Here is a 25,035-nt window from a genome sequence, read left to right on the forward strand (position 1 = left end):
CAGGTGGCTCCTCTAGAAGAACAGATATTGGACACATGGAGGGATAGATGGTGGATGGATGGATGGATGGATGGATGGATGGATGGATACGTTCAGGGAGGCAGTTTCAAATTATCCTCTCCACTCTATAAAATGTAAATCCTTCAATCAGCTCCCCTCCGAAAAAGGAACAGTGTGGTGCCTAAAAGCATGGACTTAAGAGCCTGACTGCCTGGGTTCACACCATTTGCCTTTGGGAAGTTACCTTATCACAACCCCCCCTGGCCCCGTTCCCTACCTAGGTTTCCTCTCCTGTGCAATAAAGAAACAAATAGTATGTCCCCTTTAGGATTCTGATAAGGATGAAATGAGATAATACAGATAATTTCTGCCATATGGATCACCATGCAGTGCCGGCACAGAGATGCCAGCTGTAACACAGCACAGGACAAGAAGGAGAGGCTCCCCAGGAGGGTGTGTAACACCACCAGGAGTTGGGAGGTGTGAGCTTTGGCCCTGGAGAGTCGTGTGACTGCAGCCCTTGAGGTAACTGGAACACGTTTAAGGCATCATATAGCCCAGGCCTCTTGTTCTACAGATGGGAAAACCCGTTGCTAAATCCATCTCATTTTCATCTGTAAAATAGAATACTTTAAAGACTGTGAAGTCTAGTGGAATATAAAAGTAATCTGAAAGGACATTTGAAAGGAAGACTTTGTATTATTTTCCATGTTGTTAGAGCTCACTTAACTGAATAGAAGCTCTTTCTGGCGGTCTCATTACACCTCTGTGGCCAGAAAGCAAACCTCAAAGAGCCCGTCCCGCTCACCAAAAAGCATGCAAACCTTCCTGCAGCATCAGGCTCAGAGCTCCTACAACTCAGATCTCTGTAAGTTTCACAGTCCTACACTGCCCATGAGAATTCCCACAGCTATTGCTAACAAATGTTAGTTCCACCTGTACCTGAAGCAGCATTAAACTGGCAGGAAAGGCACTTATTTCATCCCTAAGATAACTCAGCCAATTTATAATGAATGGATTCAGCTCGCTGCTCTGTAAGGCTGAGAATTGCTTATACACATCTGATCGCATTTGTACATTTCTATTAACTCTAATAAAAAGTCATATCGCTTTAGATTATTTAAGGATAGAGCAGTTAATTCTACTTACGTGGACATCACCATCTTTACTGCAACCAAAAAAAGCAAGACGTAATAAGCATTGGTGGTGGAAATTTGAAGGGGATTTTGAGGGAAGAAGGAAACCAAATATCAACTTACACACAGAAGGAAGTAGATGCCTGAATTTAGGGGGTGCCAGGAAATCCCCCTGCCTAAAATATCCTTTCTGAAAATCTCCCGTTAGGCCCCGTGTCTCCGGAAGATCACCAAGTCACTTAAACATTAACAAACCCTGAAGGAAGTATGCTTTCCTCATCCCCCTCCCCACCCCCCGACAAAGTATGACCCATCGTTTTCTCATTCAGGTCTGAAGCGTGAAATCTCGAGTCATCTTATGTCTTTTTATAACCAAAATCTAATTTTGTTGGCTCTTTCTTAGAAATATTTTCCCTTTCTTTCCTTTCCAAATATCTACTAGCAACACTTCTGTCTCCCTGGATGATCACAGTAGCTTCCAAACTGGTGTCTCCTCTAATTTACCATAAACACCTACCATCTTATTAATGATCCAAAAACAGATTTTATCAAGTCACTTATCTGTTCCAGTATGGGCTACAGGGGCTCCCCACTGCCACAGGCCAAAATCCAGACTCTTAAGCCAGGAATTGGGGTCCCACATTTAATGCTGCCAGTATCACTGCCTCCTGATGAAAACCAACCCCCCCCCGCCCCCGCCGTACTGTGGTCCTCTGCAGGGTTTTGCAAATTCAGCTTCCTAAGGGCTATCCACCAGTTGATCTAACTACTGAAATCAAGCACCTTTGTTGAATTACTGTGGAATTTTAAAAAATAAATTATTTTTAAGCATTTCATCAAGTTTAAAAAGAGAAATGAATTCAAGTGTTTGAACTGTTTTACAAACTCTATGAAAGAGCTCCTAACATGCATTCCATTGTTAAATAGAGAACCCAGAAATGGACCTACAAATACATGGCCAATTAATCTTCGACAAAGCAGCAAAGAGTATCCAATGGAAAAAAAGATGATCTCTTCAGCAAATGGTGCTGGGAGAAATGGACAGCGACATGCAGAAGAATGAAATCAGACCACTTTCTTACACCATTCACAAAAATAAACTCAAAATGGATGAAAGATCTAAATGTAAGATAGGAAGCCATCCAAATCCTGGAGGAGAAAACAGGCAGCAACCTCTTGACCTCGGCTGCAACAACTTCTTATTTGACCTGTCTCCAAAAGCAAGGGAAACAAAAGCAAAAATGAACTATTGGGACCTTATCAAGATAAAAAGCTTCCACACAGAGAAGGAAACAATCCATAAAAGGCAACCAGCAGAATTGGAGAAGATACTTACTTGCAAATGACAAATCGGATAAAGGATTAGTATCCAAAATCTATAAAGAACTTACCAAACTCAACATCGAAAAAAACAAATAATCCAGTGAAGAAATGGGCAGAAGACATGAATAGACACTTCTCCAGAGAAGACATCCAGATGGCCAATAGACACATGAAAAGATGCTCAGTATCACGCATCATCAGAGAAATACAAATCAAAACCACAATGAGATCCCACCTCAGAACTGTCAAAATGGCTAAAATTAATGACACAAGAAACGACAGGTGTTGGCGAGGATGCAGAGAAAAGGGAACCCTCTTGTATTGTTGGTGGGAATGCAAACTGGTGCAGTCACTCTGGAAAACAGTATGGAGGTTCCTCAAAAAATTAAAAATAGAAATACCCTGTGATCCAACAATTGCACTACTAGGTATTTATCCAAAGGATACAAAAACACTGATTTGAAGGGACACATTACTCCAATATTTATAGCAGCACTATCAACAATAGCCAAATTACGGAAAGAGCCCAAATGTCCATTGACCGATGAATGGATAAAGAAGATGTGATATATATATGTGTGTACACACACACACACACACACACACACACACACACACACACGAATACTACTCAGCAATGAAAAAGAATGAAATCTTGCCATTTGCAACAACGTGGATGGAACTAGAGTGTATTAGGCCAAGCGAAATAAGTCAGAGAATGACAGTTATCACATGATTTCACTCATATGTGGAATCTGAGAAACTCAACAGATGACCATAGGGGAAGGGAAGGAAAAATAAAACAGAGAGGGAGACAAACCATTAGAGACTCTTAAATACACAGAACAAACTGAGGGTTGCTGGCAGGGTATTGGCTGGGGGGATGGGCCAAATGGGGGATGGGAATTCAGGAGGGCACTTGTTGGGATGAGCACTGGGTGTCATATGGAAATGACGAATCACCGGGTTCTATTCCTGAAACCAATACTACACTGTATGTTAACTAATTTGAATTTAAATTAAAAAAAAAAAAAAAGGATTCCATTGTCATCTAGATTCAAAATCAATCTTTTCAGTTGCTAGTTCTATAAACTGCCAGATCCCAAGCCTGCATGTTTTAAAAATTCTGCTTCATCAAAGGCATCCATGGTTCTAACAGAATGCCTGCATACCCTAACAAGCCTCACTTTTCTAAATGGAGTTGATCTTCTTCTGGACAAACCAGCCACCCAGTCTGAGAGCCCCCATTTCTGTCAACTGCACCTCCCACGTCCCAGACACCTAGTTTGATTGCTTTCATTGCTAGAACAAATATTTGTGGAATGCCTACTAGCCACTGAAGTCCCTTACTGAGCTCTGGGGCTATCACGATGAACAAGAGACAAAGTCTCTCTTCCTCCTAATGTCTCCAGCAGAGCAGGTAGGTGAATTGGTGAATAGCAGTGGTTTATCCAGCTTGTCACCGCCCCTCCCCTGTTCCACTGAGACTGCCTCAAACAGGACTTGGAGAGCCCAGACTTGAACTTCTACATTGGACTTTCTGCCTCTTCTCCATCCCCTGGGAACCATCTTACACACTTTGCCACCGGTTGGATCTTCTTAAAACACCTTTGGCATGGAGGCAGCAGGACTGGAACAACACCCTCTTCTGGGAGAAAACAAGTGAACCTGGGATCCCACAGAGGGGAGAGATGACTACAGACTCAGCTGTGAATGCTGGGATGGGGACAGTGGGTAGCACAGAAAAGTCAGCCAAAAGGCAAGGGCAACACTAGGATGCCTGAGAACACAAAGAGAAGGCCATGGATGCCAGATCCCATACAGCCTTGCAGGCCACTACAGGTCAGAGTGAGAGGGGGCCACTAGAAGGCTCTCGGCAGATGAATGGCATCCCCCGGCCTCTGTTTTAAGATCACTCTGGCTGCCTGTATTTAAAAACAAAGTGTGGTCATAATATATGTAAGTCAAACAGCTATGCTGTATACCTTAACTTATATGGTGACAGATGTCAATGAGGTCTCAATGAAACTGGGGGGAAACTGGGCAAGGGTGGAAGCTGGGCGACCAATCAGGTGACCACGGCAATCTTCCAGATGCGGAAGCAGCAGCCTTGGACCAGCACCAGAGGAAGTGCTGAGAGGTGGTCAGATTCTGTGAAACCAAAAAATTTCCTGGTGGAATAAACATGGTGTTCAAGAGGAAGAGGAATAGAAAGAGAAGCGCAGTGCCAAAGATGACCCCAAGGCTTTCGCCTGAGCAAATGAAAGGGTGGAGATCCCACCAACCAAGCTGGGGGAGATTTGGGGAGGAACAGGTTTCAGAGGAAAGTTGAGGAGCTCACTCTTAGACTTGTGGTATTTCAGAGGCCAATCAGGTGTCCGAGTGGAAATGCACAGTAAGCAGCTGGAAACACACATAAGCAGCTCAGTGGGGGGCTGGACTAGAGCTCTCAATCTGTGCATTATTGGCAACAAAGTGATATTTAAAGCTGGACCCCTGGATGAGCTCACCCACCTGGGTTGTGAATGTGCAGAGAAGAGTGGCTTATGCCTTAAAGTCTCCAGGGCTAAGAGGTTGGCAAGATGAGGGAACCAGCCAAGGAAGCTGAGAAGGAACTGTTAGTGAGTTACAACCAGAAGAGGGTGGTGTCCTGGATGCCAAGAGAAGGCAGGGTCTCAAAGAGGAGGGAGTGATCGGCTATGTGGGATGCTGCTGGGCGCGCAAGAAAGACGTGGGTAGAGCATGAATGGATCTCTGGACTCGTTAACGAGGACGTCAAGAGCTTTGGTGCAGTGAGGGAGTGAAAGCCTGTTTGGAGTGGGTTAAAGTGAACAGGAGGAAAGGGGTTATAAAGCAAATACAGACAACTCTTCAAGGGGACTTTCTATAAACTCAAGACAGCAAGTGGGTGGCAGCTGGAGGGGTGGAGGGGGCACGAGAGGGCTCCCAGTGATGGCATGAATATCTGATGGCATACTGCCTGCTGGTGGGGATGGGCTGGCAGCTCTCGGAGGAGACTGTCGCAGGAGCAGAGCAGATGTCCCTGAGCGCAGTGACAGGAGGCGGGCCTCAGGGCACAGTGGAGGGCTTGGTCCTGTGACCAGGGAGAGATAGCAGGCTCAAGGGCAGGTAGGCAGAAGGGCTGAGGGTGACGTCCTGGGGAAATTCTCCTCTGAGGGCTTCTCTTCCACAGTGAAACAAGAAGCAAAGCCGTCAGCTGAGGACTGGGTCTGGAGAAGGGGGGTGTTCGAGGCTTGAGGAGAGGGGACGTTGGACTTGACTGAGGCGAGTGACCAGAAATGTACAGTGTGGGGCTCTGCGGGGCGATGGGTTTCTCTGCGGCCACGGTGTGTGAGATGGATGAGATGAGACTGGTTTGAGACTGGCTGGACAGGCCATGAGTCCGACCCACTTAAAAGGGAGCAAGGAAGCTAGGCAGGCCTTCCAGTGAGCGAGCATGCCTGGGCGGCCTCAGGAGGACGGGGGCCACACGAAGTGAAGGAAAGGCAGAGTTGAGCGGAGAAAGGAGCTTCACATGGCAGTGGGACACCTGGCGTGTCACAGCGGAGGGCTTAGAATGAGTGGTGGTGACAACGTCTAGGCTCTATCCATGGGTGGGGTGGTAGAAGGGAGGACAAGATCATCACGGGAGAGATCAGGGACTCAGAAGCCAGGATACTAGAATTACATATTTTATATTACAATCACTAAGAATTAATGACAGCAGGAACATCAGAAACAGCAAAAGGCAGCCAGGCATTCGAATGACCCAAAAACGTTGGGATGTACCCATGGGCCTTACAGTTGATGACAACAAGGAAGGAGAAGAACCCAGAAGCATTGGCAAGCAGCACGGAGGAACCTATACCCTCTCTCCAGTTCCAGTGTAAAGTGATATAGGAGAGGAAAAAAAAAAAATCCACCTCCTGGGGTGGGGTGCAGGTGGAAACAGAGCGTCATCTATCAAAGGGGCTCAAAGAGTTCTGAGCTCATGACTGCCACTCCATCCCTTTCCAGAATATTCCTAGTAAGACAAGTGATGCTGAGGCTAGCAGCCCCACCCAGCTGGGGCTGCTCTCTCCACCTCGGTCACATCCCCTCCTCGCTCAGAGGATGACAAGGGGACTGAAACTGGCCCCTGTGTGCCAGATGGAGAGGAAAACCCTGACAGCCCAAGAGACCTAATCCTTTTATTCCTCATAAACCATTCATTTGTGTTAGTCTCTTAAAATAGTTGGCAATTTGCCGTGTAAAACAAACCAACTTATCGAATGCTCACCAATCACGTAAAGGGTGAACTTGGTATCGGTAATGCCTGAAAGTTCGACTTCATAGTCCTCTTCATCCGATGATGTTAGATTGAAGATGGTAAGGTTTCCTGATGTGACGTCCAGATGAACCCTATCTACAAACGGTGGGTAAGCTCTGGGCTTTAAGAATTCTTCATCCCATTCTACGACTTTATCTTTTTTTTTTTTCCACATTATCTCTTTAATGGGTATAGAGCCCGATGTGTACAAAGTTACGCTCGTGTTTACAGTTCCGTATATCCGCTGGGGAACACAGCTGATGAAGTCTAGGAGGGAAAAAGAAATTGGTTAGGAAAAACAACACGACTTTATTGAAAATAGAAAGCCATCTTCCAAGATGCTCTCTGGGGAGAAAAAAAAGTTAAATTTAGCAGTAAAAATTATTCATCAGCTACTTGCTGTGCTAACTTGATAAACCACTGACAGAAAATAGAGCGAGTAGAACATGCTTGACCAGGCAAAGCTTACTAAAAGAGTAAGGGGAGGACTGGGGCTCGCATAAATGCAAGAACTGTATTCAATTCTGGTGGGGCACCAAACCCATGCCAGGTACTGTGGGCAAGGCTGTGAACATGACAGCTGACCACACAGGTGTCACTGTAGGCCCTCCAGAAGTCCCACAGTGTGGAGAAGACAAAGCAGGCATGGGAGCCACCTCGTCAAGGGCCTTCCCCAGGAAGTCACAGTAACACCGCACTGGGGGCATCCCTGAGGGACAAGAGGTGCCGGCTGAGGGCTGGGGGAGGAGAGGTAATCATTCTGATAGAGGAAGCAGTGCCTCCAAAAAGACAGGCCTTGAGTCAAGAAGGAGCTTGGTGTGTTTGAGGAAATAAAAGCAGCTCCCAACGGCTAGACAAAGAGAGCAAGTGAGTCACGGGTGGGGAATGAGGCTGGAGAGGCAGGCGGGCCCAGGTGACAGTGCCCATTCATGGGCTACTGGGGGTGTCAGATAAGACATGCTAAGGGTTTGGGATTTATCCTAATGGCAAGGGAAAGCCGTAGGAAGGCTTTAAACATAAGACTGGCACGATATAATTTAAGTTTCGGCAGACTGGCCCTGCCAGCAGAGTGGAGAGTGGTTACTGGGGACAGGCACGGAGGCAGGGAAACCAGAATCAAGGTCAGTGCTGGAGCACCGAGAAGGTGGAGGACTGGACGGACCAGACCGGGGTGTGGGCGGGGGGGGGGGGGGGGGATGGACAAAAGGGCAGATTCCAGAGCCCCGTGGGAGAGAGCACAACAGGGATTAGTGAAGTGGTGGGGGGTGAGGGAGGGGGGGAGTTAACGGTGTTGGTCAGGCATCCTTCTTGGCTGACTGACTTGGGGCTATTAGCTGAGGTCAGAAACAATGACTGAGAAGCAAGTCAGGGGGCAAGACGCAGAGTAAGAGCATGGGGACTAGGTTCGGTGGTGTGGGGGAGCTGGCTCCAACTGTTAGCATCTCTGCCGGACCCCATTCAGCCAAGCCTGGCTGACAGCTTGAAATCCACATGGTGGGAGTATTTACAGCACAGAAACTAACGCTTCAAACAGACACTCCTGCCTACTCCAGGCCAATCCAATTGTTCGATATTTACTACCACCACTGGACTGGAATATTTTTGATACCCCAAAATGGGTTTAAATGCATCTGGTTCCAGACCTGACTTTCTTGTTAAGAGAGAAGAACAGCTGTTAAGGGAAAGGCATTAAAGATAAATTAAAACTTGATTGAAGTTTTTGCCTAGTGGCAAGCATGGTAATTGAAAGAGCATGGGAAAAATCAAGACTATTAGACCAGTTGTAGGCAACGTGTTCAGTGATTTCAAATACGAAGGAAATCTCTCCCATTTGCCGATTGTGAGGACTTTTGGAACCTGCCTCCCTTAATTAAGGGAGGCTGCCCACAGAAATACACCAGCAGCCCTCAATGCTTTGCTGATCATGCCCTCTCTCTTGCACTTGACTAGAGCACATGGGAAGGTGGATGAGAGGGAGAAGGATTTGAGGAGTGAGGATCTATCCACAGCCACCAGTGGAGGCTCCAAGTGTCTTGTGAGTGAATGAGTGAGTGAGTGAGTGAGTGAGTGAGTGAATGGGAGTGGGTAGGGTGGTGGGTGAAGAGAAGGGGTATGAGAGGAAACTTGGCTGCAGAAAGACGGATGGCTGCTGTCTTCCCAGGGGCAGGTGATGTGTCCTGGGCTTGAGAACAGGAGGAAGAAAGAAGTCAGGGATGGAGTGAGACTGGCGAGAAGCACGGGGGAAGGTGGGGGGAGGGGGGAGACCAGTTCCGACAAATTCAGTTTGGGGCTGGAAGAAACTTGCAAAATTATTTAGTTGAATTACCCCCATTTCACAGGTGAAGTGACAGGGCACCAAGCAAAACGAAGGAAAATGTCACCAAATGCCTACTTGCTGCATGTGGTGTGTTCACGTACCCTCATGTCCCTTTTTACCGCTCGTCACACACTTTGCAGCGACCACGTCACGCAGGTGAACAACCAGGCTCCGAGAGGCACGTCACTGTTCGTGCCCCGCGTCGGGCTCTGTGTTGACAGCTCGGGGCCTGGAGCCTGTTTCGGATTCTGTGTCTCCCTCTCTCTCTGCCCCTCCCCTGCCCTATTTTTCTCTGTCTCTCTCTCTCTCCAAAATAAACATTAAAAAAATTGTTTTAATGTGTTCAATAACAAAGTATATAATAGACACATAGATACAATTTTATATAGATGCAGAGCAATGATATATCTACTTAGCACAGTCTTCTTCTCTGGCCTGGGTGTGTGGCTTGGAGGCCTTACCCTATCCCCCAATCCCTATAACCACCCTCAGTCCTGTAAACTATGTTAACAACTCTGAATATATCCTTTGCTATTCTTCTACCTGCTCATATCATCAAATAGAGATAAAGATATATCACATAGAACGCATATATACATATACGTGTATATATATACACATGTATATATATACATATATACACGTATATGTATATATATATGTGTGTGTGCGCGTATGTGTGTATATATACACATATATATGTATATATGCGTTCTATGTGATATATACATACACACACACACATACACATACATAAAGAATTTGCCATGGTTTAACACAAAATGGTCTTATGCACACGTCTCTGCATTTTGCCCTTCCAATCAAGAATACTTCATAAAAGTCCCACCCAATCCACTGGTGTGGCAAGACTTTCCTCCTTTTAGTGGCTTCCTATTATGCCAGGGTACGAACGAACCACAATAAACCAGCTATCCATCACTGCTGAACACACCTTCTCTCCCTAGCCTCTTCTATTGCAGTAATTGTAATAATGATTCCTCTGTACAAGTTCTTGGGTATTTGTGGTCTCATATCTATGGCAGAGTGTGCCAGGAGTGGGAATGAATCAAAGGGCAAACAAATTTTTTATGTTAATAGGAGCTCCCACGCTGCTGGCTTCTGCTTGTCACATTTCCATCAGTAACACCTGAGTTACCTTTTCCTTGTGCTCAGCAAGCATCCCGTGATTTTTTTTTTTGCACGTTTAATTATCAGACATAAAGCGATATTTCACTGTTATCTGAATTTGCATTTTCCTGCCCTCTAGAAATTTAGGCATCTTTTCCGCTTTTGCATTATTTGGATCTCCTTTTCTGAAAACTGTCTTTTCACATCCTTTGCCATTTTCTCCCGTTGGGTTGTTTTTTTTTCACCAAAGTTTACAAGTTCCTTGTTTTGTAAAACAAAAACTTTTTGTTACCTGTATTATAATCTTTCCCCAAGGTGGGTGGTGGTGTCATTCCCTAACACAGGGGACATGGAGGAGGGCCAGCTTTGGGCGGGAAGATTGTGCTTTTGGTCTCAGACACTGTGTAGCGATGTCCAGTAGGCTGCTGGGCACACAGGTCTGGGGCTCACAGGAGGCGATACAGACTTAGGACTCATCACATTTGTAGTGGTTACTGTCTAGCATTCTAGTCCCACAGCAAAGTCTTTTCCATTGCACTTCCGAGACTAAACCAGAGAGATAAGTTGCCGATAGGACAATTGCCAATGAAAAAAGAACAGGAGTTGTTTCTCAGAGGTCACACACCCTGAATGAATGAATGAATGAATGAATGAATGAATGAATGAATGAATGAATTTGCACTCAAATAGCAGCAAAGGAAAGGAGTCAGCAGTGAGCGGGTTGCTTTGCGGATAACTGAGTGGTCAAAAGAGGGACCACAGGGACACCAACTTACCATGCCAGAGGGCAGAACGGTAAGTACCAGACTCTCAGCCAGATGGGCCCAGCTGAACTCTCAAAAGCCTCCCAAGCTAGGCTTCCTCGGCTGTAAAATGTAAATCAGAATGCCCACCACAAAGGATCGTTTTGAGGTTTGAATAAGATTGAGAGTCTTCAGGGATGCCTGGGTGGCTCAGTCGGTTAAGCGGCATTCTCTTGGTTTGGGCTCAGGTCATGATCTGAGTTTTGTGAGCTCGAGCCCCGCGTCAGGCTCTGTGCTGACAGCACGGAGCCCACTTGGGATTCTCTCTCTGCCCCTCCCCCACACTGTCTCTCTCTCTCTCTCAAAATAAATAAACTTAAAAAAAAAAAAAAGATGGAGGGTTTTTAAACAATAGCTGAAATGAATGAAGTAGGCTTTCAACAGGGCTTCCCTCTTTCTCTTTCAGCGAGCCAAGCCACATCAAGGCCTTTGTTGTACGTGATCCTGGCTGTGTGAGACCTTTCATCATTTCACCTAGTGGGAGCTTTCATCATTTAAAATGAGAGAGAGATGGGGGGAGAGAAAACATGTAGCAGCGATTGCCTGAACAGATATTCCATGCTAGCCAGAATTTTTTTAATTTGTATTGAAGAGTACTGAAAGATCTTTTAAAGATATGAGAGTACCTCAATGCCTATAGAGGGATCATATATTTAAAAACAGCTCCGACTCCAAATATTTTGTTGCAGCATCCTCACAAAACATCATCACCGCACCCAATTTTGATAATTCTTCTTATATGGCTTGAAGTCAGGAGTGGAACCCGAATATTTTGCAAAAATGAAGTGCCCTGATTTTTGACTTAGAAAACGTGGCCACCATGACTATTGAGCGAAGGCAGAAGGATCCCCACTCCTGGCCACAAATTCCTCTGCGTGTTGTTACTTGGGTTCTGGGATTGAGACTGACTGCTCTTTTTGGCTTATTTAGCCACTCACGCAGATAGTGCTTGCTGTCTGCGAGGCACTGTTGCAAGAGCTCTACGAGTACGTACCCGGTGAGCCCTCTGAAGAGCCGCGTTAGGCAGGCGTGATCTCTGACCCTATTGTGCAGAGGAGGAAACTGAGGCACACGAAGATTGAGTGAGTAGCTAGTGTGGGGAAACTGGCTCCAGAATGCTCTTAAGCACTGTTTCTTACCGGGGCTATGTGGCACGTGGCTACCAAAGCCGTGACATGATACAGGATTTCTGTGGCTGCAGTTTCTACGATGCAGTTGGACGGCAGAGGTTGGGAACGAGGGGCTCGAGCTGCTCTGGCTGAGCCACAAGTGCGTCTCTGAGACGTGCGGGTGAGGCACCAAGCTCGCTGGCCCCCGAATCACTGAATGTCAGGGCCCCAGGGGTCCTGACAGAACAGGAGTCTGTGGCCCCCACCGCCCCCGACCTCACATACACGAGGAAACTGAGAAGGTCTGATTGAACAAGAAAGTGATAAACCCAAACCTCCAAAATGCGACAGGGGGACCCAAATTCAAAACCTGGGTTTTGTGATGGTGGCGGGGTCATTTGTAAACAACTTCAGATGTGACAAAGGGACACGGGCCAGGGCTTCACAATGAAAGACCATGAGAAACGAAGGCCTTTGTGTGCACTGGTAAGTCATACACGGGGTGGGGACAGGAGTGGCTCGAACGTAGGGCGAGCAGAGCAAGGAAAGAACAGGGAAGGAAACAACGAGGGGCAAACAAAGACGTTACGAGAAGGGAACGAGCCAAACCACAGGAGCCACCAAGGAGCCTGGGAGAACTGGCAGACGAAACGCCGGCAGAGACCAACAATGCAGCCCACAGACAGAGGGGGCGCTGGTGAGCACGTGCTCCTCTGGGGACTGACTCCTCAGCTCCCACCCACGTGGGCACATAGAATTTGCAGAACTTCTGCTTTTCCAAAAAATGCTGCACATTCAGATTTCATGGAAAACTTCTCATTCGTAAAAGCTGGCAACTAATTCCAAGCTGAGTTCAAGGGTATCCCCAGCCAGGCTAACCCTCTGAGGACAAAGACAGTGTCATCCTTGGTCTTTGTCGTATCCGCGTGGTCTGGCACAGGAAGGACACTCCATAAATGTTTGTTGAGTGCCTTCACTTATCTGAATACAGCTTAACTGTAGTTCAAAAGGCGGGGCTTCCTGACAAAAACCGCAGAAGTTGGCAGTTACCTCAAACCCTGAACTTTGCAAATCCCCAAGCTGCTGTGGAATCTGGTTGATGAATCGTGAACTCAGCGAAGAGAAGTGGAGACATTTAACTGGAGCTGAAGGGTAAGTGGCCTGAGACCCCTCGTGTGCAGGCAAAACAGTCCCCTTCCCCTGACACCTACCTACCACCAGCCCCACAGCCAGACTGGGGGTGGGGGGGGAGGGGTGGGGGGAGTGCGGGATTCCCACTCCCATCTCTCCCCCACTGCTGTTCTTTTGGGGATGGTCCCCTTTGTCCCCTGCTTCCCCTTCCAGCTTAACTAGGCTACACCTCCTACTGTACCAGATCCACTTGTACCCATGCAGGATGTCAGCTCCTAATCGAAAGTAATAGCCCGTCTGAGGTTTAAGGAGAAGCAAGGTGTTCACTGATGCCATTTCTTAGAAAGGAGCTGCCCACCCTCCCGGGATCTGGAAGGAAGGATTTCTTGAGTTTTTTTTTTTTTTTTTCCTTAGAATTGAACAATGCTTTTTTAAAATTAGGGGTGCCTGGGTGGCTTAGTCGGTTGAGCGTCTGACTTCAGCTCAGGTCATGATTGTGAGTTCGAGCCCCACGTCGGGCTCTGTGCTGACAGCTCAGAGCCTGGAGCCTGCTTCCGCTTCTGTGTCCCCTCTCTCTGCCCCTAACCCACTCACATTCTGTCTCTGCCTCTCTCAAAAATAAACATTAAAAAAAATTTTTTTTTAAATAAAATATTTCTCTCTGAAATATTTTTAAGGATGGCCTGCAGATTTTAGCAGTTAAAAGTTCACTGGACGGAAAAAAAATCCCCTAAAAGTTTCAGTACCCTATTATTTAAGCCTTAGTATTTCCCCCCGTATGTTCGACATTGTAACGGTGTTTCAGTTAAAGACTCATTTAAGCATGACAACAGCAGGGGCTGGAGTATTCTGAACCCTAGTGAGCAGATGAGTCTCTTGTCCAGACCGGGGCTTGTGACCACAGCGTCTCTCCACTGCGTCACAGCACACTCTCAGCTGACATCCACCTGGAGTATGAAGGTGGTGGCATTTTGGGAGAGAAAGAGTCTCTCCACACATACCCACTGATGATACAGAGGAGAGGCCACTCTCCTAACATGTCTAATATCAAATAATCTGTCCTATTAGGTCCCCAGGTATTCTCATATTAATCAGTCCTCATATTAGTCCCTGTTTTGGGGTAGGAAATCTGCTCACCGGGTATGGAGATAATATAAAGAAGAAATGGAGTCTTTTTTTTACTGAAGGAAGTGCAAGGCAGCTTGTTTCTTTAACCCAGCTCTTCATAAATCCGATCCAAATGAACCCTAGGCCAGCTCAGCCCAGGAAAAAGTTGAGGGTATGAGCTTGAGAGTATGGGGAAGAACATGCCAAAATTGGGAGCCACCCGGCGACAGATGAGGAAACTAGGAAACTAGGACTCTGGCCCAGGTCTCTCAGCTGGCCCAGGACAGGGTTGGTGTCCGGACAAGGGCAGCCAGCTCCAAAGCCTGCACTGTTGGCCACAATTCCACCCTCCTCCAGACCCGGTCAGGGGATTGTGGGGCCATGACTGCTAAAGACGGGAACCCACTGCTCTCGGCTGCACCACCCTGCTTCCCTGTCTCCTGCACTTCAGCCTGAAACAGCAGCCACCTGAATCTCAGCAGGCAATAATCCCCCCCAGGCTCAGAACACCCCCCCATACCCCCCCAGAACTCGCCTCACAGGTGCTTTCAGTGGTCAAGCTACTCTTTGCCTCCTGGGTGAGCTCACCTGGAATTTAGATGTTGGAACCAATTAAGTCAGTTTCCTTTTGAGTTTTTCTCTCTTCTGTCATGCTAGAATATGGCCCATTATATTCCGTTCTTACACTTCAACACCGTCTCATTTCCCTCCGTCTGTACAACGTGCCTCCGTAACCACCACCCACCCACACACGGCTCAAGAGCCCACGAAATGCGGTTTGTCCGGAATGAGACGTGTTGTGAGCGCAAAATGCTCACCAGACACTGAAGGTTTAATACGAAAAAGGGAATGTAAAATCCCTCGGCAATATTCTTGATATTGACTACATGTGGAAATGAAAACATCGTGGCTGTATTAGGTGACAGAAAACATATCATCAAAATCAATTTCATCTGCTTTGTATCGTGTTTCTAACTGATGGCACTGCCCCCAGCCTGTCCTTCCAAGATACCCATGTACCGTCTTGCTCAAAAACCACATCTGTGAGCTCACCATCCTCAAAAGCCACACGTTCTTGTTAGAGGAGGCATCTCAAAACTACAGCATGCTCTGGGGAATAAGGTTTTCACTAGAGCTATTTAAGACTCTCTTTAAGAGTCTCTTAAAACTTATTCTCCAAAGTCTGATTCAAGGTAGTTCTACACACTATTGATCATTTCGTTAGGAATTTCTTTATCATCCCTACTATTTTCCAGTTATTCAGTTCATAGTTGAAAAACTCACTTATGATTAGTTTCTTATGAATCTGATTTTCTCATTATTTTCTGAATGTGTATGTTTAACACATCATTTTTTCCCCTAGTTCTTAACTGTTACAGGGGGAAAATGTTCATGAAACTACACAGCAGTGAGCCAGGTGGAAATTCAGACACTAGTCACAACAGACATTTTGGGGAACACTACGAAAAGGAAGTGAAGGCCATTAGGACCCAAAATGGGCCTGAGAACAAGTCTATCAAAACAATTTAGCTTCCTCAGATGGATACCTGGTTGACAGAAGAGATATCTCAAGGTCACAAAGGGTAGACCTTAGAACTAGGTGTTCCCAGCTGGGGGCAGAGAGCAGACATGAACTTATTTCAGGGACTCTGGGCAAGAGGTCTCTTACTTCTACTGGTTTTCATTGGAGCCCCACAGGCACGAGCAGCAACTGAGAAGGAAAAGACCAAAGGGCACAAGGGCAAGAGATTTAAAAAAAAGAAAAAGGACAAAAGAAGAAGAAGAAGAAGAAGAAGAAGAAGAACAAGAAGAAGAAGAAGAAGAAGAAGAAGAAGAAGAAGAAGAAGAAGAGAAAGAAAGAAAGAAAGAAAGAAAGAAAGAAAGAAAGAAAGAAAGAAAGAAAGAAGTCAAAGGAGAAGATCCTGTGCCCGTAAAGTAATTGGAAGACATTTTCCTTTGAGGCTGGTGGCAGGCACTCAAAGCTATGTCCAAAGAACTACGAAAATATTTTCCAGCACTTTCCTGGGGTTGGTCTCGCTATCTTATGCTTCGTATTCAGACCTCAACTTGTCCGAGCAAATGGAAAGTAGTATCCTGGTTTCACTTTAGTCCTGAGACGGATGGTTTGATTTGCAACTGCAGAATCTAAGAGGCTATAGCCTCCTGTAAAAGCTTGAAAAAGCTTTCTGCACTTAAGAAACGTGAGAGGGAATCAGAAGATGGAAAAGTCATGCAAACGAGCACTTGTGGACGCAGGCAAACTTTCTGCTTTCAAGCGGAGAAACCAAAACCTACCCCGAAAGCCCGTTTTTATTCCAGAAAAGTCAGAGTGCTCAAGAGGCGATGAGACACATTCTTAGATCTCGTTCTTAAAAGGTGGTTCCAACGGTCTTTCAAAATTTCTCAGAGGCCCATCAAAATTAAACCAAAAACTTAGTCACAAGTGCAAGTTGAGGAGATCCTGGTTTTTTTAAAAAAAGACATTCTCGTGACAATTAGGGAAATCTGAATAAGGGCAGAAGTTAGGTGATATTATAAGATTATTGTTAATTTTCACAAATACTATGCAAAAGTACTTGGGAGTGAAGTGTGGGTGTATAGACAGAGTATAACTACAACAAAATGTTAATAAACACGTAAATAAATCCCCATTCTGAATTCTACAATCCCAGAGGAGGTTTCCCCAAGCCCCCTTTGTAGATGGTGACGTTGAAAGCAATCTTCCGTCATTGGTAACTGTGCCGTCCTATATAATTTCACAGGCCTTGGCAAAATTACAGCGGACAATGTGTACACGTCACATGTAAGAGATCATCTATGGGGCTGCCTGGCTGGCTCAGTGCGAGAGTGTGAGACTCTTGATCTCAGGATCACTGAGTTTGAGCCCCGTGCTGGCTGTAGAGATTACTAAAAAAATAAACAGAGAAAGAGAGGGAGACAGAGATTATGTATGCTCTTCATGTTTTCATAAGTGTGGCTCATCTAATCTTGTGTTGGGAAGGCATGGATTTTGAGTCAAATGGACCTGGATTCTGGCACGTGCTCACTCCTGCCTGTGTGAACTCGGTCAAAGTACTTAACCTACCTAACCCTTGTTCTCCTCTTTAACAGTCTCTACCTAAAAAAAAAAAAAAAAAAAACCTGGTGTGACAGTTCAATGAAAACAAAAGTCTAAAACTGCTAAGCACAGAACCTGGCGGAGAGCACCTACTCAATCCGTGACAGCTACTATTACCACAATGGGCCCCGTTTTCCCACAGGAATACACAGCGTTACTTTCACTCAAATTGTCTTCTTCCTAAGTAAGAACACACAGACTCTTTGAACCTTGATTGCAGCAAAAAACATGAAGAAGTCTCACATAATAATGCGAGATAACTTTATAACTTAAAATGGAGACATGCTTGACAAACCGGTAGCATCTAATGTCCAGATTTGCCACTGTTGTTAAAAACAACATGAAAATACATCAATGAAAGGAACTTTTAAAGAAGCAGTTTACAACTTGGTTCCTATACAAGGAAAGAAACTCGAGCTGGGGAGATGGCTGGCAAGATAAAGGAACCATAAAATGTCCACAGCAGCAGAATAAGGCAGGTTCTGCTAAAAGAAAAAAACAAAACAAAACAAAACAAAACAAACCCCACAAAAAACAACTGAGACAGCAGGTTCTTACTGAGCTTTGCTACCTGCCCAGCACTACCAAGGCCCTGTCCACGTGTTACCCTGATGATGCAACCCAGCACCCAATCCCGCTGGCTCTACCTTCCAAACACATCCCCCTATCTCCCATTCAGTCCCCTTCTCTTGCAATCATTTCTTACCAGCACTGTTCCTACAGCCTCCCCAACTGGTTTCCCGGCTTCTCCTTTGCCCCTCTATAGATTGTTCTCCACGAAGCAGCCAGAGTAATTCATTGAAACACTCCACCATTGAAATTTCGCTCCTGTCCAAAATCCTCTAAAACTTCCTATTTTGCTGGGAGTAAAAAAAGTCACAGCCTTTAACGGGGCCCATAAAACCATCTCCAGGACTTGGCCCTGATTATGTTTACAAGTTCATTTCCTACTGCTTTCTCGTACAGTGGTCTCCCTGAAGTTCCTTAAATGCCTGAAGCTTATCTCAGGGTTTTTGCTGCCAGCCCCCCTGCCTGGAATACCACTCCCCCGAACAATTAAGGAGACCCTCCCCTGACTACACCGTATAAAACAGTAACCACTAGAAAGTAGAGTGGCTGAATGAAATATCACACATTCAGCCCATGGAGTACTATACGACTATAAAAAGACAATAAGAATGATCTCTGTGAACTGATATGGAAAGATTATCCAGACATATGGTTAAGAGACAAAAATAAGGAGTGGAAGAGTACATAAAGTAGTACTATGGTTGCATATCTGTATCTATAAAAAGAAACAAGAAAGGTAAAACAGAAACAAACAATATCTGCTATAACAGCTGGAGAAGGTGGGAATAGGATTTTCTCTGAGCTTATCTTTTTACATGGTTTGATTGGAACCATGTTAATATTTTACGTATTTAAAAATTAAATCAAGGGAGGGGAACCCTAAAATTGAATAGAAACAAAACAAATTGGGGCAGCTGGGTGACTCAGTCAGTGGAGTGTTTGGCTCTTGATTCTGGCTCAGGTCATGATCTGACTAGCCCACGTCGGGCTCTGCGCTGACAGTAGGGAGCCTGCTTGGGATTCTCTCTCCCTCTCTCTCTGCCCCTCCCTCGCTCATGCTCAATCACCCTCTCTCGAAATAAATAAATAATTTTTTTTAAGTTTAAAAAAATTAATTCAACTATATACTGAGTTGATAGCATAACCACACAGAAGGAAAAAATAACTTTAAAATACAGCTTTCTGTACATATTCAGTGGGCTATATGGAAGACTAAACAGAACTATAAAGAAACTTTGAACTGTATTTAATAAAGTCTGTGCTTGGTAGTGGTACTGGTATAGCAATTAGGAAACTATTTTGTGTTTAATGTATATTAGGAAAATATACTGATTCTATAAGGAACAGAGTTCTCACTGTGGCAAAAGGAGGTACAAATAGGGAAAGGAGGAAACGATGAACCAAATGGTTACATTAGGCTTCGTGGTAAAAGGATAAACCCATAACTTCGTGAAAACTCTATTTCCCTAGTTCTGAGAACGGATAGAGCCTAGAAACCATGACTCCATTAGCCTTCAGCACACCTAGCACCCCAAAAATACTGATTTCTAAATTCCGTCTCCCACTCAGAGGAACAAGAGAATCTACTGATTACAAGCAGAGGCCGAAAAGGTACAAAATGAGTCCAGATCATCTTTCTGTGCCAGAAAGTAGGAGATGCTCAAAAACTGATGGAAACATGGCAAAGAACACTGAGGTACACAGAGGTTCCCATCTGCCAAATTCTGGGTCACTGGGCATCAAAATAGATAATAACAAGAATGCCATCTTAAAAAATATCCAGGAGTCTATACTTACACTAAAAAAATAAAATGAAAAAGCTCTTCACTACTGAAGAATGTCAATGGTGTATCAAGAAAATTAGGGAGAGACAATTGCCATCTACAAATATTTTAAGGGACCTGGGGAAGAATCACCACTGGATGCTGACACATCAGGTGAGAGATTGTTGCAGGACAGTCACACAATCTCAAGGTGTCACTTGATAAATCATGTATTATTTTATTTACAAAGGACAACAGGTGCCTCTGCGAAGGAGCAATCTGGTTGGATCACCTTCACAAAACAACCAAAGGTCTCCAATAATGGGACAAATGGACTGCATCTGCTCCCTAATGAGATGCACGGAGGACACAACACACCTGTGAAACATTCCTGAATCTGATTCCAGAATCTAACACTCCAGAATCTAATCATGAGAAAACAGATGAGCCAAATCGAGGGACATTCTAGAAAACTGGCCCAGACCTTTCAAAAGTGGTGACGTCATAAAGTACACCCCCCCCAAAAAAAGAGTTGGCAAGTTTTAGATGAAAAGGGATTAGGGGCACCCAGGTGGCTCAGTCAGTTAAGCTTCCGACTCTTGATTTCAGCTCAAGCCATGACGTCATGGTTCACGTGATCGAGCCCCATGTGGGGCTCTGCACTGACTGCTAGGAGCCTGCTAGGGATTCTCTCTCCCCCTCTCTCTGCCCCTCACCCCTCCCATTCTCTCTCTCTCTCTCTTTCAAAACAAAAAAATAAACATTAAAAAATAAAAAATAAATAAAGGGGATTAAACAGGCATGACTACCAAATGCAGAATGTGCTCCAGGATTGGCTTCTGGACTCTACCAGAAAACAGTATCATATCGATGGTGTATTTCCTGACTGTGATCATGGTTCCATGGCTTACTGGAGACATATTGTTCTTTGAAAACATATGTTCATATATTAGGGGTAAGTTGTCATGAGATATGCAACTCTCCTCTTGCAATGCTGGTGGGAATGCAAACTGGTGCAGCTGCTCTGGAAAACATTTTGGAGGTTCCTCAAAAAATTAAAAATAGATCTACCCTATGACCCAGCAATAGCACTGCTATGAATTTACCCAAGGGATACAGGAGTGCTGGTTCATAGGGGCACATATACCCCAATGTTTATAGCAGTGCTTTCAACAATAGCCAAATTATGGAAAGAGCCTAAGTGTCCATCAACTGACAAATGGATAAAGAAGATGTGGTTTATATATTCAATGGAATACTACTTGGCAATGAGGAAGAATGAAATCTCGCCATTTGCAGCAACGCGGATGGAACTGGAGGATATTGTGTAAGTGGGATAAGTCAGGCAGAGAAAGACAGATATTGTATGTTTTCACTCATATGTGGATCTTGAGAAACTTAACAGAAGACCACGGGGGAGGTGAAGGGGGAAAAAAGTTACAGAGAGGGAGGGAGGCAAACCATATGAGACTCTTAAATACTGAGAACAAACTATGGCTAGATGGGGTGGGGGGAGGAGGGAAAGTGGGTGATGGCCAGGGAGGAGGGCACTTGTTGGGATGAGCACTGGGTGTTGTATGGAAACCAATTTGACAATAAATTATATTTTTAAAAAAAGATCTGCAACTCTCAAAGGTTTACACAAAAAAATTAAGTGTACATGTATATGAACAGAGAGAGGTAAACCAAAGGTGTCAAGATGTTAATAACTGGTGATTCCAGAAGAAAAGTGTATAAGGGTTCATTATGCTATTTTCTGCAACTATTCTACAGATTTGCAATGTTCCAAAGTTTTAAAGAATTAAAAAGAAATATTGCCACACTCACTCTCCTTTTCTCTGCATTACTAATCTCTGATTCATCAGTGTTTACCTTACCACCACTCAATTCTACATATTTACTCATTTATTCCCCCATTATAACGTAAGCTTCACAAAGGCAGGGAAGTCTGTTCTTTGTTGCAACCCCACTCTCTTGTACGGTGCCCAACACATAGTTGACACTCAGTAAGAATTTGTTCAGTGACTGACGTTCACAATCATTCTATGAAGCACACACTATTATTATCCTTCCTCACCAGTGAGTGGTCTCTCTCTTCCAAGGCAAGTGGTCTCTGTCTTCCATGCCCAGCGAGGCATGGAAAAGTTAGGTAATGTACAGAAGTTACAACTCGGGCGAGGGGCAGGGCCAGGGTGGGAAGCCAAGCATCTGACTGGAGAGCTGATGCTCTTTTATTAATTTAATGTTTATTATTTTTGAGAGAGAGAGAGAGAGAGAGAGACAAAGAGAGAGAGAGCAAGTGAAGAAGGGAGAGAGAGAGGGGGACAGAGGATCTGAAGCAGGCTCTGAGCTGACAGCAGAGAGAGCCCAATGTGGGCTCGAACTCACGAACTAGAAAATCATGACCTGAGCTGCAGTCTGATGCTTGACCGACTGAGCCATCCAGGCGTCCCAGAGCTGACGCTCTTAATCACTGGTGGGCTGCTTCCCAATGAGTCAGATTCTGCCTGTTTGCGTGTCTCCTGGTTTCCACGGCCACCAGCATAGGAAAGCCTCAAAGCTCCTGGGGTCCTGTGATGGCACCTGCCCTGGCCTCCCTGCCTCCAATTCCTCCCAGTTACACCCCTTCCTCTGCACGGAGGCCAGATTATCCCTCCTAAGCACAGGGTTCCGATTCTGCCAGGCCCAGAAAGAGTTCTGCTTCGCCTGCCAAGTTGTCTTTGTCACCTCTTGGGATCCTCTGCCACATCACCGCGTGTCCACACACCACATATCCCGGTTGGCTAGGTTCACATACCCTCCCTACCCTGAAGTCTTTGCTTCACAAGAGATACCTGACTTCACGACAGTCTTCTCTCCCTCTGTATGCCCACAGCACCTCATGCTCAGAGGACTGTCTTACATTTACTTCTGTACCTTGCAATGCAGGTGCTTCTGAGGTCTCTCAACCCCTCCCCGCAAGCTGTACTCCACAGATATGGGTACCCCACAGGCACTCAGTGGCTGGAAGATTGATGTGTAGTTTGGGCCAAGGGGCCTCCAACGGGAAACCCTCCCGTTAAGGAAAAGTAGTTAAGGGTTTAAAAACATGCTCCGGGGGGTTGGCCAGGACCGTGTGTGTTAGGGGTTTACTGAAAGTGGGGAGGTTGGGGGCGCCTGGCTGGCTCAGTCGGTTAAGTGGCCGACTTTGGCTCAGGTCATGATCTCGCGGTCCGTGAGTTCCAGCCCCGCGTCGGGCTCTGTGCTGACAGCTCAGAGCCTGGAGCCTGTTTCCGATTCTGTGTCTCCCCCTCTCTCTGACCCTCCCCCCATTTATGCTCTGTCTCTCTCTGTCTCAAAAATAAATAAACGTTAAAAAAAATTAAAAAAAAAAAAAAAGAAAGAAAGTGGGGAGGTAACAGCGGAGCCAGACATTTATTTCATGGGGCTGTTAATCCGGCTGAAGAAGTGGGAAAGGGATGAAGGCAGTTCCCTTACGGTTTCAAAGGGCAGGAAAGAGAACCGGCCGCCCTACTTAGGAATCCCGGAGTGAGGCCATCGCCCACTCAGACGCTCCCCTCGGCCAGTCCCCGTCCCAGGTCCCCCGCCGGCAGCAGTGCCAGTCAAACGCGCGGTGTCAGAGGAGAGAGGGCTGCGGGGGCAAGGGGCGGAGAGGGCGGGGGCGCCAGGCGGCCGAGCGAGCTCGCGCGCCCCCTCCCCGCGCGGCGGACCAGCCGACTCCTGGGGCAGGTGGAACCCGCTGCCCAGCCCCGTCCTCAAAGGGCTCACAGGCAGCGGAAGCAGTGAAAGGGCAGACCAAGTTGGCGGCGGCGAAGTACCCCGGGGAGGGAAGCCGCTAGCAGTCCCTGGAACTTAGAAAAGGCACACCCTTCCGGAGAAACAGTGAGTCGTGAGGTGACACGACTTGGGGCGGGGGGGCGGTGGGGTGGGGGGGTGGGGAGGGAGTTCCGAGGGGTCTTAGAGGAAACTACGCCGGAGAGGTGAGCGAGCTGGAGTCCGGTCCCTCTTCCCAACCAGGATTCCGGTGCCTAAGGTCAAAGTTACTTCCTGACTACCCACGAGAGACTCGCTGACGACGGGACAAGTCTCTCCGCGGGCAGCGTTTCCCCCGCCACCCCCACCCCCGCTCCCCAACCCAAGTTGCAGCCTCCTCGGGCGCCGCCCGTCCGCTCGGCGCCGGAGCCCTGGGGTCCCCGGACATCTCCGGCACCGCCCAGTCCCCGCCGGGTCCCGGGGGCGCCTCCACTCACCCAAATGGAGCACCAGACAGGCCACACCGAGAATCCCCGCGGCCAAGAGCCCGTCTCTCCCCGTGTGCATGGCTCGTCCGGCCAGCCTCTACGCCGGGACTGGGCCAGCGTGGGCTGCAAGTTCCAGGGCAGCTCCGCCTGGCGCCGCGCGCAGGCCCGGTCCAGTCCTCCGTCGGTCCCGCGCCACCCTCGCTGGCCCCGCGCCACCCTCGCTGGCCCCTCCCCGCCGCTTCGCTGGCCCCGTCCTGTCTCGCCCCTCGCTGGCCCCGCCCCACCCTAGCTGGCCTCGCCCTACCCCGCCCTCTCCCTTGGTAGCCCCGGACCCGTCCCGTCCCGCCCCCTCTCTGGCCCCGTCCCGTCTCCTCGCTGGCCCCGTTCCGTCTCGCCCCTCGCTGGCCCCGCCCCGCCGCCTCGCTGGCCCCGCCCCGTCCCGCCCCGTCCCGCCCCGTCCCACCGCCTCGCGGGCCCGGCCCGTCTCACCCCTCGCTGACCCCGCCCTACCCCGCCCTCTCCCTTGCTAGCCCCGGTCCCGCCCCGTCCCGCCCCCTCGCTAACCCTGCCCCACCCACATGCTCCGCCCCGCGCCCGGCTCGCTCCCCCTTCCAACTCTGGAGCTTCCTTCCTGGTCGGGTCGGGCGCAGCCGCGCGCCGCCCCCGCACCCTGCATCTGCTCCAGACGCCATCCTGCCTCCCCCCGGTCCCCAAAGTCGTTCTGCCGCCTCCCCGTCTGCTCTGTGGAGCTGTCCCTTCACGGTGGCTTGCGTCTTTAAAACCAAGCTTGTGTTGGTTCCTCCTCCTCCTGCAGCACTTTTGCTGGACGTTTGGGACGAGACGGAGGCATGTGACCGCAAGTGGGGGTAGGGGGAGCTGCGCCCCGCTCGGCCGGCCTCTGCGGTGACTGGAGGACTCTCCCAGAGGACTGGGAGGCTCCCAGGCCCTTCATTCCTTCAGCGCTTTCCAACAGCAGAGCG

General features: G+C 47.3%; 1 protein-coding gene across 2 annotated transcripts in view; it reads right to left on the reverse strand.

Annotated features, from left to right (window-relative positions):
• The window catches only part of CD58 (CD58 molecule), a 39,865-nt gene extending 15,600 nt beyond the window's left edge, over positions 1–24,265 (reverse strand). Inside the window, exons 1-2 of one of the 2 annotated variants that reach the window (XM_023259036.2) lie at positions 24,065–24,265; positions 6,739–7,035 (exon numbers count right to left, since the gene is read on the reverse strand). In XM_023259036.2, coding sequence (XP_023114804.2) covers positions 6,739–7,035; positions 24,065–24,134 — 367 coding nt within the window. In that variant the 5' untranslated portion in view covers positions 24,135–24,265. The remainder of the gene's footprint in view (positions 1–6,738; positions 7,036–24,064) is intronic. The other variant, XM_023259035.2, reaches the window with a different exon arrangement.
• Between the last annotated feature and the right edge of the window lie 770 nt (positions 24,266–25,035).

The sequence above is a fragment of the Felis catus genome, chromosome C1 (assembly GCF_018350175.1).
Source record: "Felis catus isolate Fca126 chromosome C1, F.catus_Fca126_mat1.0, whole genome shotgun sequence".
NCBI lineage: Eukaryota > Metazoa > Chordata > Mammalia > Carnivora > Felidae > Felis > Felis catus.